The sequence below is a fragment of the Mandrillus leucophaeus genome, unplaced genomic scaffold, assembly GCF_000951045.1.
Source record: "Mandrillus leucophaeus isolate KB7577 unplaced genomic scaffold, Mleu.le_1.0 Scaffold54, whole genome shotgun sequence".
Classification (NCBI taxonomy): Eukaryota; Metazoa; Chordata; class Mammalia; order Primates; family Cercopithecidae; genus Mandrillus; species Mandrillus leucophaeus.
In genome coordinates this window covers 597,238-611,506 of record NW_012105808.1, presented here as the reverse complement: position 1 = coordinate 611,506, position 14,269 = coordinate 597,238, and the positions used below count along the sequence as shown (strand labels likewise).

The following is a 14,269-nucleotide window of genomic DNA, read 5'->3' as shown; positions in this document are numbered from 1 at the left end:
TGTTGGCCAGACTGGGCTCGAACTCCTGACCTCAGGTGAGCCACCGTGCCTGGCCCACACTTGCTTTCAAAGAGCAGTGACATGAGGAGTGAACCCCAGCCGGCCTGAGGCTGGACCACCTGCTAAGCACTAACAACTTGATTTCTTCCCAAGTCAGAGAGCTCGCCCGCTGCCGCCAGCGTCTCCTTCCAGTGACTGAAGAACCATTCCTGCCGCCCGCCGGGTGCCCACCTTGGTGGCCCGCAGGACACACTGCACCAGGGCTGTCACGCTGCCCGCCTCCCTCAGCACCTTCTTGCTGTTGATGTCGGCCCTCCAGGACAAGTTCCGAAGGATGCTGGACACCACCTGCGTGGGGTGAGGGGCAGGTGTGGTGGGACTAGGGTCTAGACCCCCCAAACCCCCCAGCAAGTGTGAGGCTGCAGAGTGGGACGGGACCCCCCCGCCAGCCCACCACACCCCTGGGGAGGGGCCTCTGCCTGTCAGGGATGCCCTGGAAGGCTGTCCCCAGCACCCTGTCCCGTACCTGGTGGAGCTCCTCACTGTCCGAGGCCAGCTGGGCCACGATGGCCTCCATGCAGCCCCGGCGCGCACACAGGGTGGCCTGTTGGGGGTGATGCAGCCAGGGTCACGGGGTGGGGCAGGAGGGAGACGGCGCCCCTCACCTCCCAGCCCCGTCTGTGCTGCAGCTGCAAACCCGAACCCCTGCTGATCCTGACCACCATGGGAGGGTTACCCCATGCTCAGGTCGGGAAACTGAGGCCCAGACGGGCAGACACCCAGCCTCGGGGCCCCCCCTACAATGAGGGCCATTTTCTGCAGAGGCAGCATCAGGGCGGGTGTGAGGACGCCGCTGGGTGGAGGTCCAGCACGGGCTCCCGTCCCCCAACATCTCACTCTCTGGGCCTCAGTCTACCTGTCTGCAAGTTGGGGACAAGTGGCCCCAGCTCTCAGGGCTGTTTCAAGGCTGGGATGAGTTGGAAGGAGGCTCAGACAGTCCCTGGAAGACCGGATGAGGGGAGTGCCAGTCCCGCCCGCCCACTGCCCCTGGGCACCTTGTTGGCAACATCCCCAAAGGTGAGGTTGGTGAGGGTCATGCCCGCGTAGCGGCGCAGCGCCAGGTTCAGCGGGTCCCGGGTCATCTTGTGCATCTCATAGTCAACCTGCAGCAGCTCTGCCACGGCCTGCAGCCCACCTGTGGGGACCCGACAAGGTTGGCAGGGACGGCCCTGCCCGCTCCCTTGCTCCACCTTGCTCCCTTGCCCAGACGCCCTCCCTACCCCCCAGATGTGTCCTCCTCAAGTCCCCCTTCCAGGCTCAAGTCTGAGACCTCCTCCAGGAGCCGGCAGGGCCTCACCCTGCTGCCAGACCCACAGGGGTACCCCCAGTGCCCTGTGACTGCCACCCCTGCCTCCTGTCAGCCCTCGGCCCTGGCTCACACTTCCTCCAGCCGCTGGGCCTCTGCACCTGCTGTTCCCTCAGCCTGGAATGCTCTTCCTTGCCCTGTTTGGTAGGTGCCTCGGGGAAGGGCCCCTGCGTCCTCTAATAATCCACTCCAGGACCATCAGATGGAGAGCAGCGTCCCCAGCACAGACACGGCTGTGGTGATGGGTGACGGTCACACCCACCCTCTTTACTCGCCCAGCTCTCCCATTCCAAAAGGGGGAATCAACGGGGAGATGGTGCCTGGGAGTCAGAGGGAGACGACTTGTCACCAAAACATTTTTCTCCCCCTTCAAAGACAACAGAGGCAAATCTGACTTCTCAGGGCAGGGGTGGGTCAGTGGAGACGTCCTTTGGGGAAGTGAGTTAGGGACATGTCTCAGAAAACTTCCAGACCGAAACACATACATCCAGGTTCACCACAGCATGGTGCCCAGAGCCAGGAGTGGGGAGCAGCCAGAGCAGGACAGGTGGGTCAGCGCAGGGTGCCCCAGCCACACGATGGGACGTCACGCGGCCTCAGAAAGGAGCCAGGCTTTGGCCGGGTGTGGTGGGTTGTTCCACCTGGAATTCCAGCACTTTGGGAGGCCGAGTGGGGGCAGATCACTTGAGGTCAGGAGTTTGAGACCAGCCTGACCAACGTGGTGAAACCCCATCTCTACTAAAACTACAAAAATCAGGCGTGGTGGCGGGCGCCTGTAATCCCAGCTCCTTGGGAGGTGGAGGTGGCAGTGAGCTGAGATTGTACCACTGCACTCCAGCCTGGGCAAGAGTGAGGCTGTCTCAAAAAATAAATTAATTAAATAAAAAATAAAAATGTTACAGCAAGACTTTTCTTTTTGAGACAGGGTCTGGCTCGGTTGCCCACTCTGGAGTGTGGTGGCGTGATCATAGCTCATTGCACCTTTGACCTCCTGGGCTCAAAAGATCCTCCCACCTCAGCCTCCCCAGCAGCTGGGACTAATTTTTTATTTATTTGTAGTGATGGGGGTCTCATGATTGTTGCCCAGCCTGGTCTCGAACTCCTGGGCTAAAGTGATCCTCCCGCCTCAGCCTCCCAGGTATGAGCAGCCTCACCCGGCCTCAATTACTTTGATATTGACAAAGAGAAGATGTTGCAATGTCCTCAAACGTAAGCCGCCACATAGGGCTCCAATCCCCATCCTGACCACACAAGCTCAGATGACCCAGCCTCTGTCCCTTTAGCAGCTGAGGAGCTGTTCAGGGGCTGGAGGACAGCTCCCCAGAGGAGCTGGGACACTCACCCAGCTCGTTCATGGCACGGCGGTACTCCTCGTCAAAGGACAGCTTCATAACCGCACAGGTGGCCTGGCAGATCTGCGGCTCGATAGGGACCGGGGCTGTGGGCACAGAGACCAGATCAGAGCCCCCATTCCCAGGAAATGTCCCAGCTGACTCCGGAAGGTTCCCCCCGCCCCACCCCCTAGGCCTGAAGGATCCCAGGAACTTTACAAATGGCTGCAAAGCTGGGGCTTCGTTTCCCAGCCTCTCTAAGATGGGATGACGGGGTGGCCTCCCTCCCTCAGCCTTGGGAAGGGAGGTGAGGTAGTTTCTGGAGCACCACACCTTTTAGCTGTGCTGCTGTCCTTTTAATAAAACTTAGGAGACAAGGTCTCGCTCTGTTGCCCAGACTGGAGTGCAGTAGCATGATCTCGGCTCACTGCAGCCCCAAATTCCTGGGCTCAAGCAATTCTCCTGCTTCAGGCTCCCAAAGTGCTGGGATCACAGGTGTGAGTCCCAGCCCCCGGCCTCCATATTAACTTTGCGATCAACTGCAAAAAAAGAATCTCCAAGTCTGCACCCAACTTTCGAGAGCTACCCACGATCCATCCATGATTCAACGACTTAGGGAGCGTTTACTCTGTGCAGGTACAATCATGGGCGGGTCTTCTCCCAACGTCAAAGGCCCCCACAGGCCTCGGCCTGGTACTGCAGCCTCCAACTCCAGAAGGCACGCAGCAAAGGCTGGAGGTCCTCAGTCGCCCACCCCCCGGGAAGCCCTAGCTGCACGTTAATTGCGCAGAGGGGGCCCACCAGGCCAGGCACTCACCGCCGCTGGCGCCGCCTCCCTCGGGCGCGCCGTCTCGGGCCTGCAGCCAGTCCCAGCAGGTCTCGCAGTAGGCACGGATCTGCTCCAGCACGTGCAGGACGCGCATCTCCTTGCGCGCCAGGCCCTGGTCCGGCTGCGAGAAGACGATGTTGTGCAGCGCCGCGTTGGCGCGCATGCGTGCGTCTTTGGCGCCCGGTGCTCCTGGGGCCCCGGCGCGACCCCCGGCCGCGGCCTCAGTGCCGTGGAGGATTTGCAGCAGCAGTGGCAGACAGCCCGAGCGGCGCATGGCCACGCAGCTCTCGGGCGAGCTTGACATGGCCAGTAGCGTGCGTGCTGTATCCTCCTGGTCGCGCGTCGCCAACATGGACAACAGCCAGAAGACCACCTCCACCTAGGGGGAGGACAGGGTCAGGGTGGGGTCCCTCACCTGCCCCTGCACACCTGGAAACCCGGTGGGAGCCCTGTGACCCCACGCACAACTGGGGACGGATGGGGGGTGGTGGTGCCAGGAGGCTGCACACGTGCTTCGGGGAGGCTGGCCCCCCTCACCTGGCATTCCTAGGGTGGCAGCACTCAGCCAAGGGACTCCACAGGGACATCTATGGTGCCCCACTCAGCCCCCCGCTACGGGATGTGTTTCCCCATCCACTTCGCCAGGTCCCCAGCTTCTCTGTAAGCTGCACGCCAGGGGGGGCCTTCCTACACCCAATGGGGTGCTGCATGGAGGCCTGGGAGGGCACCACATCTGGCAAGGATGCAGACCTGATCCCCCTCCCAGCCCAGACAGCTGCGCCTGCCCCCGTTCCGCCCTCCCCCTCACCTTGCTGTTGCCCGGTTGAGGGGTGCCATCCTCAGGGTGTGTGGGGACCTCTGTCTCCGGGTCCTCGTCCACCGGCACAGACTTCACCGCCAGCAAGGCCTGCAGGGAGAGGACCAGGGTGGGGGAAACAGTCCCAGAGCACCCCAAAAAGCACCCAGCCTGCTCGCCCATGATGATGTGGGTGGGGGCGAGCAGGACTCTAGGAGCCCCCTTCTGCCTGGGCCGACACCACCCCTGGGCCCTGGCTCTGCCCCATTCGGTACCTGGGGCTCTGTCTGCTGCACTCGGTCTTGTGCCTCCAGCAGCTCCTTGTCAATCTGCTCCAGGCGCGAGGCGCGGATCTGCTCAGGACAACAGGAGGGCGAGTGCTGGGGCTGACCCCGCCCCCGGCTCCGACCCCGCCTTCTCCCTGGGATGACCCCACCCTGGGAAAACCCCACCCCGGGCTCTGACCCTGATTCTTCCTGAGGTGACCCCGCCCCAGGCCCTGACCCCACCCCTTCCTGGGATGACTTCGCCCCTGGGCTCTGACTCTGTCTTCTCCCTGATCCAGCCCTGCCTGCTCCCTAAGCCCTGCCTCCTAAGATATGACCCCACCCACTGTCTTAACCCCACCTTATCCTTCTAGTCCCTGCCCTTATCTAGCCCATCCCAGGCTCTGACTCCTCCCACTTCCCATTTGGGCTCCACCCAGAACCTAGACCTCATCCTTCTAGGCCCCACCCACCCACTGATCTGGCCTTGCCCACAGGCCACGCCACCTTCCACTGTCCTACCCCACCACCCTTGTGCTCAGGCTCTGCTCTGAGACTCCTCCGACTCCACCCACCAACACCTCCAGCTTCTCTGGCTCCGCCTCCTGAACCAGAACCCCCCCCCCAACCCGCCAACCCAGGAGGCATGAGACACCTCCCAGTACCCCAGACCCCGCCCATAATAAATCTCTGCACTCTGATTTGCCCACTGGCACAGGGCCCCACCTACCACCGCACCGCCCCACCCCGCCCACCACCGCACCTGTGCCCGCTGCACCATCTCGTCCGAGGTGCCGAAGCGCTCCTCCATCAGCGAGCGGATGTGCTGGGCCTCGAACTCAAGTTGCTGCCGGATCAAGTCCATCTGCATCGAGAACTGCTGGGAAAGGCAGGCGGGCGGGCCACGGTGAGGGGCGCCTGGGCCACGCCCCGTTCCTCCCCACGCCGCTTCCTGCAACCTAGGTGGGCAGGCGTGCTGCCCCCTCTCTCCCCGGCCCGCTCACCGTCTCCACGTGCGGCAGCTCGTCCAGGCGCTTGGACAGGCCCTGCAGCTGAGAGTAGTACCAGAGCTTCTCCTTCTCCTCCTTCTCAATCTCATTCAGCAGCAAACACCTGGGGGAGCAAGTCAGTGGGGGCGGAGCCATGTATATGTGTTTATTTTGATATCTGTACTCACCTGTTGGCGCTTACTGTATGCCAAGTTTTTTTTTGGTTTTTTGTTTTGTTTTGTTTTGTTTTTTTGAGACGGAGTCTCGCTCTGTCGCCCAGGCTGGAGTGCAGTGGCGCGATCTCGGCTCACTGCAAGCTCCGCCTCCCGGGTTTACGCCATTCTCCTGCCTCAGCCTCCCGAATAGCTGGGACTACAGGCGCCTGCCAGCATGCCCGGCTAATTTTTGTATTTTGTTTTTAGTAGAGACGGGGTTTCATCTTGTTAGCCAGGATGGTCTCGATCTCCTGACCTCGTGATCCACCCGCCTCGGCCTCCCAAAGTGCTGGGATTACAGGCGTGAGCCACCGCGCCTGGCCCTGTATGCCAAGTTTAACAGGCAACATGGCAATGTCTCCCGTGGCGCTCCCCGCGCTAAGGTAAGGGGGGTGGGTACTGAAATTAATTGGGGGATGCAAAAAATTAAACGGGAGAAAACAGTCTGGGCAACATAGCGAGACTCCCTCTCTAAAAAGGAAAAAATAAAAATAAAAAATAAAAAAATAGTCGGTCGGCCGGGCCCGTTGGCTCACGCCTGTAATCGCAACACTTTGGGAGACTGAGGCGGGAGAATCACCTGAGGTCAGGAGTTCAAGACCAGCCTGACCAACATGGAGAAGCCCCGTCTCTACTAAAAATACAAAATTAGCTGGGCATGGTGGCATATGCCTGTAATCTCAGTTACTTGGGAGGGTGAGGCAGGAGAATCCCTTGAACCTGGGAGGCAGAGGTTTCGGTGAGCTGAGATCGCACCATTGCACTCCAGCCTGGGCAACAAGGAGGAAACTTTGTCTCAAAAAAAAATAATAAATAGCCGGTCGTGGTGACTCGTGCCTTTAGTCCCAGCTACTCAGGAGGCTGAGGCGGGAGGATCACTTGAGACTGTAGTGAGCCGTGATTGCACCACCACACACCAGCCTGGGTGACAGCGAGACCATATCTCAATAAACAAACAAATAAATAAATAAAGACCGGGAGTGGTGGCTCACGGATCAGGCCTGTAATCCCAACACTTTGGGAGGTGGATGCGGGCAAATTGCTTGCTTAAGCCTAGGAGGTCAGGACCAGCCTGGGCAATATAGTAAAACTCCCATCTCTACAAAAAGTACAAAAAATTGGCTGGGTGCGGTGGCTCACGCCTGTAATCCCAGCACTTTGGGAGGCGGGCAGATCACAAGGTCAGGAGATTGAGACCAGCCTGACCAACATGGTGAAACCCGTCTCTACTAAAAATACAAACTTAGCCGGGCGTGGTGGCACGTGCCTGTAATCTCAGCTACTTGGGAGGGTGAGGCAGGAGAATCGCTTGAACCTGGAAGGCAGAGGTTTCTGCGAGCTGAGATCGCGCCACTGCACTCCAGCCTGGGCAACAAAGAGAGACTCCGTCTCGGGGGAAAAAAAAAAAAAAAAAGTACAAAAACTTAGCCAGGCATGATGGTTCGCACCTGTGGTCCCAGCTTCTCCCTGACATGGGAGGCTGAGGTGGGAGAATCACCTGAACCCGGGAGGTCCAGGCTGCACTGAGCCATGATCATACCACTGCACTCCAGCCTGGACGACAGAGTGAGACCCTGTCTCAAACTATACGTATTAAACAAAAACAAAAAAAGAGAGAGAGAAAGCAGTTTCTTTGGAAATTCTCCTGCTTGAAGAGAGACTGAGGGAGGCTGTTCTGCCTCTTATACGTCTCAGATAAGTGCTAATCTCCCTCCAGCTTACAAGGTAGCTTCAGGCTCAAAGAGCAGCAGGTGCAACACAGAGTTCCCTTAACCCCACGGGAGACACGGCCATTCCCATTTTACAGGGCAGGAGTCTTAGGCTGGGAGGGTTTAGGGGAGCTGAGTGAGGTCCCACAGCAGAGTACAGACAACTCCATGCTGCTCTTCAATGGCCCCATCTGACCACACACGACCCCTCCCAGCTGCACACGGTGCCCGGACCCTGCCTCCCTCTGCTGGCCCTGAGCCCATGTTTCTCGGGCCACAACTCTGTCTTTACAAAGACTGCTTTGAGCCCCTCTGGCTCCAGGCCTGGCTGAGCCCTGGCACCGGACACAGCCCAGTCCATGGCAATGCCTGCGTGTCGCAGACCCCTGGGGACGTCTCCAAGGAGACCTTCCCTCAGCCAGGAACGTCCCCCATCCTCTCTGCACTCCCGCTGAGGTCAGCCGGGCTGGAGAAGGTCAGCCGGGTTGGAGAAGGGGAGGGAGGCCACGTGGGGAAGAAGCTTCGAGGTGGGTGGGGTTTGTTCGGTGGGCGGTGCCATATGCAAGTGGGTGGGGCATGTGAGGTGTGGGCAGAGACATATGCGGGTGGGTGAATTAGAGGGCAGAGCCCGCTGGGGATGGAGTCAGTCACCAGCTGCCCGAGGCTCGGTTCCCACGCCCGCTCACCGTTCCCGGTCCAGTTCCTCCAGCAGCCGGATGGTGGCCCGGCTCAGCTCCCCAAAGCTGTCCTTGGAAGGCCCGGAGCCGTGTACCGGGCTGCCCTCGGGGGTCCGGGAGGCAGGTTCCGGGCCCAGGGCGGGCGGCTGGAACTTGAGGTTGTACAGGCTGGTGATGTCCATCTGCAGGGCTGGATGGGCGGGGAGAGGGCGGAGGTCAGAGGTCCTGTCTGCCTTTTCCCCCAGCCTCTCCCGCTCCCTCTGCGGGTGGCCCCACTGCTCACCCTTCAACTGCTCCAGCACCTCCGTCTGCCCCGAGGACACCAGCACTCGGGCCTCCTGCTCCAGTTTTCCCTGTAGGTGCTTCAGGACCTCCTGCAGGGGCAGGAAAGAGGGCAGGGAGGCATCGGCCACTGCACTGGGCTGCCGGGGGCCACCCCCTGGGACCCTAGCCCACCTCCTCCATGTAGGCCCCCACCTTCATGCCTGACGTCTCTGTCTCCAGCTTGGACAGGTGGCTGGAGTTGTCCCGTAGCTCCTGCCTCAGGTGACTGTTCTCAGCCTTCAAGGCCTCCACCTGCCGCACCAGCTGCTCGTAGGGTGCCACGGAGCTCGCCATCTTCAGCTCCTGCAGCGTCTGGGATCACAGGGTCAGAGGGTTCAGCTGAGGGTCTGGGGAGGGCACGGTGATGCCTTCCGGACAGCCCCTGACCTAAGCCCCAGCCCTCCTGCCTGATCCTAGTTTGGGGGTCTCAGGCAGGAGTCACTGGTGTGGACAAGTACAGGCCCACGTGGTGCTGGCCAGGGAATCCCGGGCGCAGAGGGGCAGGTGGAGTGAGAGGTGACCCCAACGGGAGACAGAGGGGCCAGCAGACAGACGTACAGACAGCTGAACCTCCAACTGACCAGTCGACCGACAGACGATGGGACGGCCTCTCCTTCCCAGCCCCCAGGACACATCCTGACAGCCGGACAAACACACAGACAGCTGGGACAGCCTAACCCAGCGAGCCAACTGGCCAGCCCAGCACCCCCAGGCTCACAGCCAGAGAGGGCGACAGACAGACAGACAGGACCCTCCCCCACAAAAGCACAGCCTGCCCAGAGGCTGACAGTCAGACAACGCGGGGCGGACAGACCACCAGCTGTCCCTGCTGACGGACAATAAAGACACCATGATGCCAATGGGTGACACCTAAGATGTGCAGAAACGGCAGGACAGATGGACCCAAGCCCACCACCATCACCGCAGCAGCCCCATGCCCCCTCCATCAGTGGCTGGGCTCAGGGTGGCTACCTGTGTGGCCCGCACCCCCTGCGCAGCCTTCAGCTGCTCCCTGCTGGCCCCGGCAGCCCCTGCCCCATCCCTTGGCTCTGCCAGTGCCGCTAGCTTCTTTGTGCCTCTGGCCGTCTTCTGGCTCCAGCCTGGCCTCCTCCCTCTGTCCAGCTGGCCGGTGCCTCCTCCCTCGGCTCGGCCCTCCTGCCGGAGCCCCTCCTCACGCCCCCCTTCCCTCTTTGTTCCTTTCCCATCAGCGCTCGCCTCCTCCCTCCGCCTTTGTCTCAGACGTACCAATGGCAGCCCATCCCTCTGCCACCTCCCCCTGCCAGCCTGAGCCCCCTCCTCACAGCGGCCCTGTCCGGCCTGCCTGTTTCTCCCCTCCCTCCTCCACCTGGCAACACACATATATTCACCTGTCATTCATTCTCTGACCCCCAGGTGCCCCCTCATCCTCTCCCCTCCCACCCAGATGTCACTAGGGGCACGGCTGGGACAGGAGTAGAGGTGGGGCCTCAGTCCCAGGTGGGAGGATAGGGTCAGGCTGTCCCGGCCTGCTCAGGGGACCCAGTGTGTGGCTTTCCATGTCATCTGGCTCCTTTCTGGTCTGAGTCTCAGGGGCCACCATGTGGCTGTTCCCAGAGGGAGAAATGAGGCCCTAGGAACCGAGGTCTGGCTCCCAGACGCTGCCCCAGAGGGGGTGGGAAGTCCAGGCTGGAGGCCCGACAAGACCCGCCCCTCTCTGGCCTTGGGTTGCCCCTCTGAGGAACCTGCAGGGCAGGAGTGCCCAAGGGCAGGGTGGGAGGGGCACAGAGACTGGAAGTCAGATGGCAGAGGCTGGCAGCCGTCACCTCCCACCCTGATCCGACGATGTCCAAAGCTGTTCAGGTCTCCACCGGGGATCCGGTCTGGGGTCGGGAGCTACATGCAGGGAGACCCTGGGGTCTGGCTCAAGCCCCATGTTCTAGCTGAGGTCACCATCCCATACCCAGCCAGGTGGAAGGACCAGATGAAGTGCAAAGTAACACACGTCTGCCTCCTGCTCCCCAAACCCAGGCCTCCCCACCTGGCTCTTCTCAGCTGACCCAAGCCAAGTCTCAGACACCTTCCTTCTCCCCACATTTGGTGGTCACTTCTGCGTCCTCATCAGACTGAGTTAGTTCCTCCAAGCTCTGCCCAGAGGGATCGTGCCTCCCCCAGCTCCTGACACCCCTGTCAGGACATTCTGATCAGCCTCTTCCCAGCCTCCCACAATCCCCTGTGCACAGCCAGAGGGAGTTTTAAATGTCACAAGCTAGATCCCATTTCTCCCATGCTCAAACACCTTCCATGGCTCCCCAGTGCCCTCAGGATAAGCTCTGACTCCTCCATGTACACCACGACTCACTCAGAAGCTGGAGGCTCTCTTCTCTCAGGCCTTTGCACGTGCAGTCGCCCTGCCTAGAGCACCTTTTCTAAGTCCTGCCATCCCACACAGTGCAGCTTCTTCCACGAAGCTCTTCTGCCTACCTGTCACCCCCAGGTTGCATCGTGTAGCCTCCTGGGGGCTGGTCTTATTGAGTGGGCTGCATTTCAGGGGAGGGAGGCACAGGTGGGGGAAGTCAGGCCCAAAGGGGCCTTTCTCCTTCCTTTAATCCAAACCCCCTCTTTCCAGAGAGGGAAACTGACGCCCAGAGAGGTACAGCAACACCCCCCAAGACACACAGCAGGCCTGCCCATCCCTCCCTCCGATCACCTCAAGGGGGTCCGGATGGTGAAGCCCGTGAGTGGGTGTGTGCGCGGGACCAGCTGCAGAGACGCTGACGCTCAGCTCACCGGGGACACAGTTTCCCCTGCAGCCCCCAGCCTAGGGAAACGGAGGGTCCAGAGTCTGCGCTGACGGGCAATGCAGAGAGACGGGGATGGAAACCTCGACGCGAGGCGGAGGTCGCGCCCCCTGCCCTCCACCCCGAGGACACACACCTGCTTACTTGAAGCTGGGCCGGCGGGGCGCCCGGGCCTGGAGCCTCCTCCCTCTGCGCAGCTCCGCGGGCCCCACGGGAAATCCCGGCCCGGGGTGGCCTCGGAGCGCCGGCTCCGGGGTCTCCGCGGCGCAGGCAGGGGCTCCAGGGCGGACAAAGCCCGGTCCGGGCCTGGGCAGGCGGCGCCGCCGCTCCTAGCGCTGGGCGAGACCACCGCGAGCGGGGGAGGATGCGGGATGCGGGATGCGGACGAGACAGCCAATGAAGGCGCGGGAAGACGGGCTGGTGCCATGGCAACAGCCAATGGCGGCCCGGGGCGGAGACCAGTGGCAGCCGCCGGGCGTGGGGCCTCCGCGCGGGCTCAGGGGCTGTGTGTGCGGGGGGGCGAAACACCCCGAGGGAAGAGGGTACGCCGAGGACCAAGATTCCTGTGTCCCCCACTTTATTGCAGGGTGCAACGGCCTCTTAAAACCTCCTGCGTCTGGATTTGCACAATTGGAGAGTAAAACGTCAAATCCTGGATGTTACATCAGCATCTTAGCGGAGGAGGGGTTTCCAGGGCAGTGGCCGGGCTGGGGCCAGGCCTGCCCCCACCCCACAGGTCCAGCCTGGCCTGGTGCAGATGCACCAGGATGGCACAGGGTTCGGGTCCAGGTTGGAGCTCCCTGAGGGTCCTGCCTGGTGGGGAGGGGAGGGGAGAGGGGAGGAGGGGCAGGGCCACTGGGGAGCACTTGGGACCCTGCATCTCCCCACATTTCTCCCTGTCTCCCCAGCAGAGCGTCAGATCCTCCTGTAACTCCAGTGCTCCCCACGTCCCTCTCTCTTTGTCTCCCCCTCTGTTCTCTGTCTCTCAATCTCTGTCTCCATGTGTCTCTGCCCCGGTCGGTCGCACTCTTAATTCACCCTCATGGACCGAAGGCCAGAGGAGGGAAGGGCCAGGGGTCGCAGGAGTCCCCATCTCCAGGTGTCTTGGATCCTCCATGGGTCCCTGGAGGCCATTTGAAGGTTTAACACACAGAGCCCGCACCTGCAGCTGGGAACAGCCCTTCCTGCTCTGGACACAGGCTCACAGCACAGAAAGGGAGGCGGCCAGGGCCAGAAGTGGTTTTTTTTCCGGGCTGAGCAGCCAGGGCAAATAATTCGCCGCTCAACCCTCAGTTTCCTCCTCTGTAAAATGGGGAGGAGGCGGAAGATTCTGCAAGGGCTGGTGCAGGGAATGACAGGAGAGGGTGGGAAGGTCTGAGCGTTCAATGCCCCGCAGAACAAAGGCACGGGAGGACCCGTGCTGTTTCCTGTTGGGCCTTGAGCTGAAGACCCTGAGGGCTCTGTCCTGGGCCAGCACTGCCAGGGGCTGAGAGCACTTATGCCTGGCTGTCTGGGAGCCCCCAGACCTGGACGCAGCTGTCCCCACTGGTTGGGTCTGGGGAGGGAGTGCAGTGGGCAGACATAGGGGATCTTTTCTTTTTTCTTTCTTTTTTTTTTTCTTTAGATGGAATCTAGCTCTGTCCCCCAGGCTGCAGTGCAGTGGCGCCATCTCAGCTCACTGCAACCTCCGCCTCCCGAGTTCAAGTGATTCTCCTGCCTCGGCCTCCTCAGTAGCTGGCATTACAGGCACGCGCCACCATGCCAGCTAATTTTTGTATTTTTAATAGAGATGGGGTTTCATCATGTTAGTCAGGCTGGTCTCAAACTCCTGACCCCTGCCCGCCTCAGAGGGGATTTTGTTTTCTGGAGGCTGGAAGGCTGCCCTGAGAAGTGAACAGCAGTGATCAGGAGGAGAGGCGTTCCAGGCTGAGGGAAGATGAACGACTGCTTGGGACACAGGGGGTGTCTGGTGGAGCCATGGGGTAGGGTGCATGGTGGGGCTTGACCAGGTCAAGCCAGGGCAGAGCTGGGCGAGGCTGGAATGGGGTGGGGGATGCAGAGCCCAGGGCCCTGGCTTCAGCTCAGCCTTGAGGTCCCTGTGTCACCCTGGGCATGTCTCATTCTGGCCTCAGTTTCCAGTCTCGTTTACTGGAGGGTGTGTTGGATCATCCCTGCTTCTCCCCAAAGAGGAACTAAGTCCCACCTCCTGTTTAGTTTCAGATGTATCAGCTCCCCAGACCCCCATCAGGCAGGGGTTTGGGGGATCCAAGGTCAGTCCTGTTCTTGTATACATGGGGAAACTGAGGCCTAGGCCAGGGAACACGTTGCCTGAGTTCACCTGTGCCAGCCAAGCCTCCGGAGTGACATTGAGCCTCCCTCCTTATCCCTCTGGGGGTGGCCAGGGCCTGGAGGGTTGAGGGTACATGGGGGCTGAGACCCCAAGCCAAGATGCCCTTGGCCCCAAATCTCCAAAACGTTGTCCCCGAATCCCCCCCCACACACACTAAAATCCTTGACCCTGTAAATCCTTGAACCACAGTCACACTCAGACATCACTAGACATTTTAGAGCCACAAGAACCCTCCACAGTCCCCTAGGACCTCAGGAGGCTGAGAGAGGCCTCCCCCTTCTCCCATCGCAGAAAGCAGGGCCTAGCCGAAGACCCTGACACAGGCTCCTCCCTGGGATCCTCCACGCCCCCTACTGCTGCTGGGCAAAAGGGGAAGTTCCATCAAATGCTCACTCTCCCACCCCTGTCCTGTGACACCCCCCGCAAGTCCGCAGCCTGGCACAGGGCTCACTCTTGCAGTGTCTTTGAGCCTTCTGAGTCTGACCTCGAGCTGTCCCCGCCCCCTTGATGCCTCCTCTGTGCCAGGGGCTACAGGCAGAAACAGGGGCGGCCCCCATTGGGAGCTGGGTGGGGACGGAGAAGGCACCAAGTCATCGTTGGAGGATAGAGACGGGCCCGCCGCGGGCTGGGTGGCCGGGCA

At 61.0% G+C, this 14,269-nt stretch overlaps 1 protein-coding gene across 1 annotated transcript in view; it reads right to left on the bottom strand.

The window, feature by feature from the left end:
* Positions 1-11,597, bottom strand: part of APC2 (adenomatosis polyposis coli 2) — a 26,360-nt gene extending 14,763 nt beyond the window's left edge. Inside the window, exons 1-13 of the mRNA XM_011997467.1 lie at positions 11,416-11,597; positions 8,656-8,814; positions 8,462-8,552; positions 8,188-8,368; positions 5,593-5,701; positions 5,352-5,468; positions 4,598-4,675; positions 4,335-4,433; positions 3,515-3,905; positions 2,709-2,804; positions 1,056-1,195; positions 527-604; positions 232-348 (exon numbers count right to left, since the gene is read on the bottom strand). Coding sequence (XP_011852857.1) covers positions 232-348; positions 527-604; positions 1,056-1,195; positions 2,709-2,804; positions 3,515-3,905; positions 4,335-4,433; positions 4,598-4,675; positions 5,352-5,468; positions 5,593-5,701; positions 8,188-8,368; positions 8,462-8,552; positions 8,656-8,796 — 1,638 coding nt within the window. The 5' untranslated portion in view covers positions 8,797-8,814; positions 11,416-11,597. The remainder of the gene's footprint in view (positions 1-231; positions 349-526; positions 605-1,055; positions 1,196-2,708; positions 2,805-3,514; positions 3,906-4,334; positions 4,434-4,597; positions 4,676-5,351; positions 5,469-5,592; positions 5,702-8,187; positions 8,369-8,461; positions 8,553-8,655; positions 8,815-11,415) is intronic.
* Between the last annotated feature and the right edge of the window lie 2,672 nt (positions 11,598-14,269).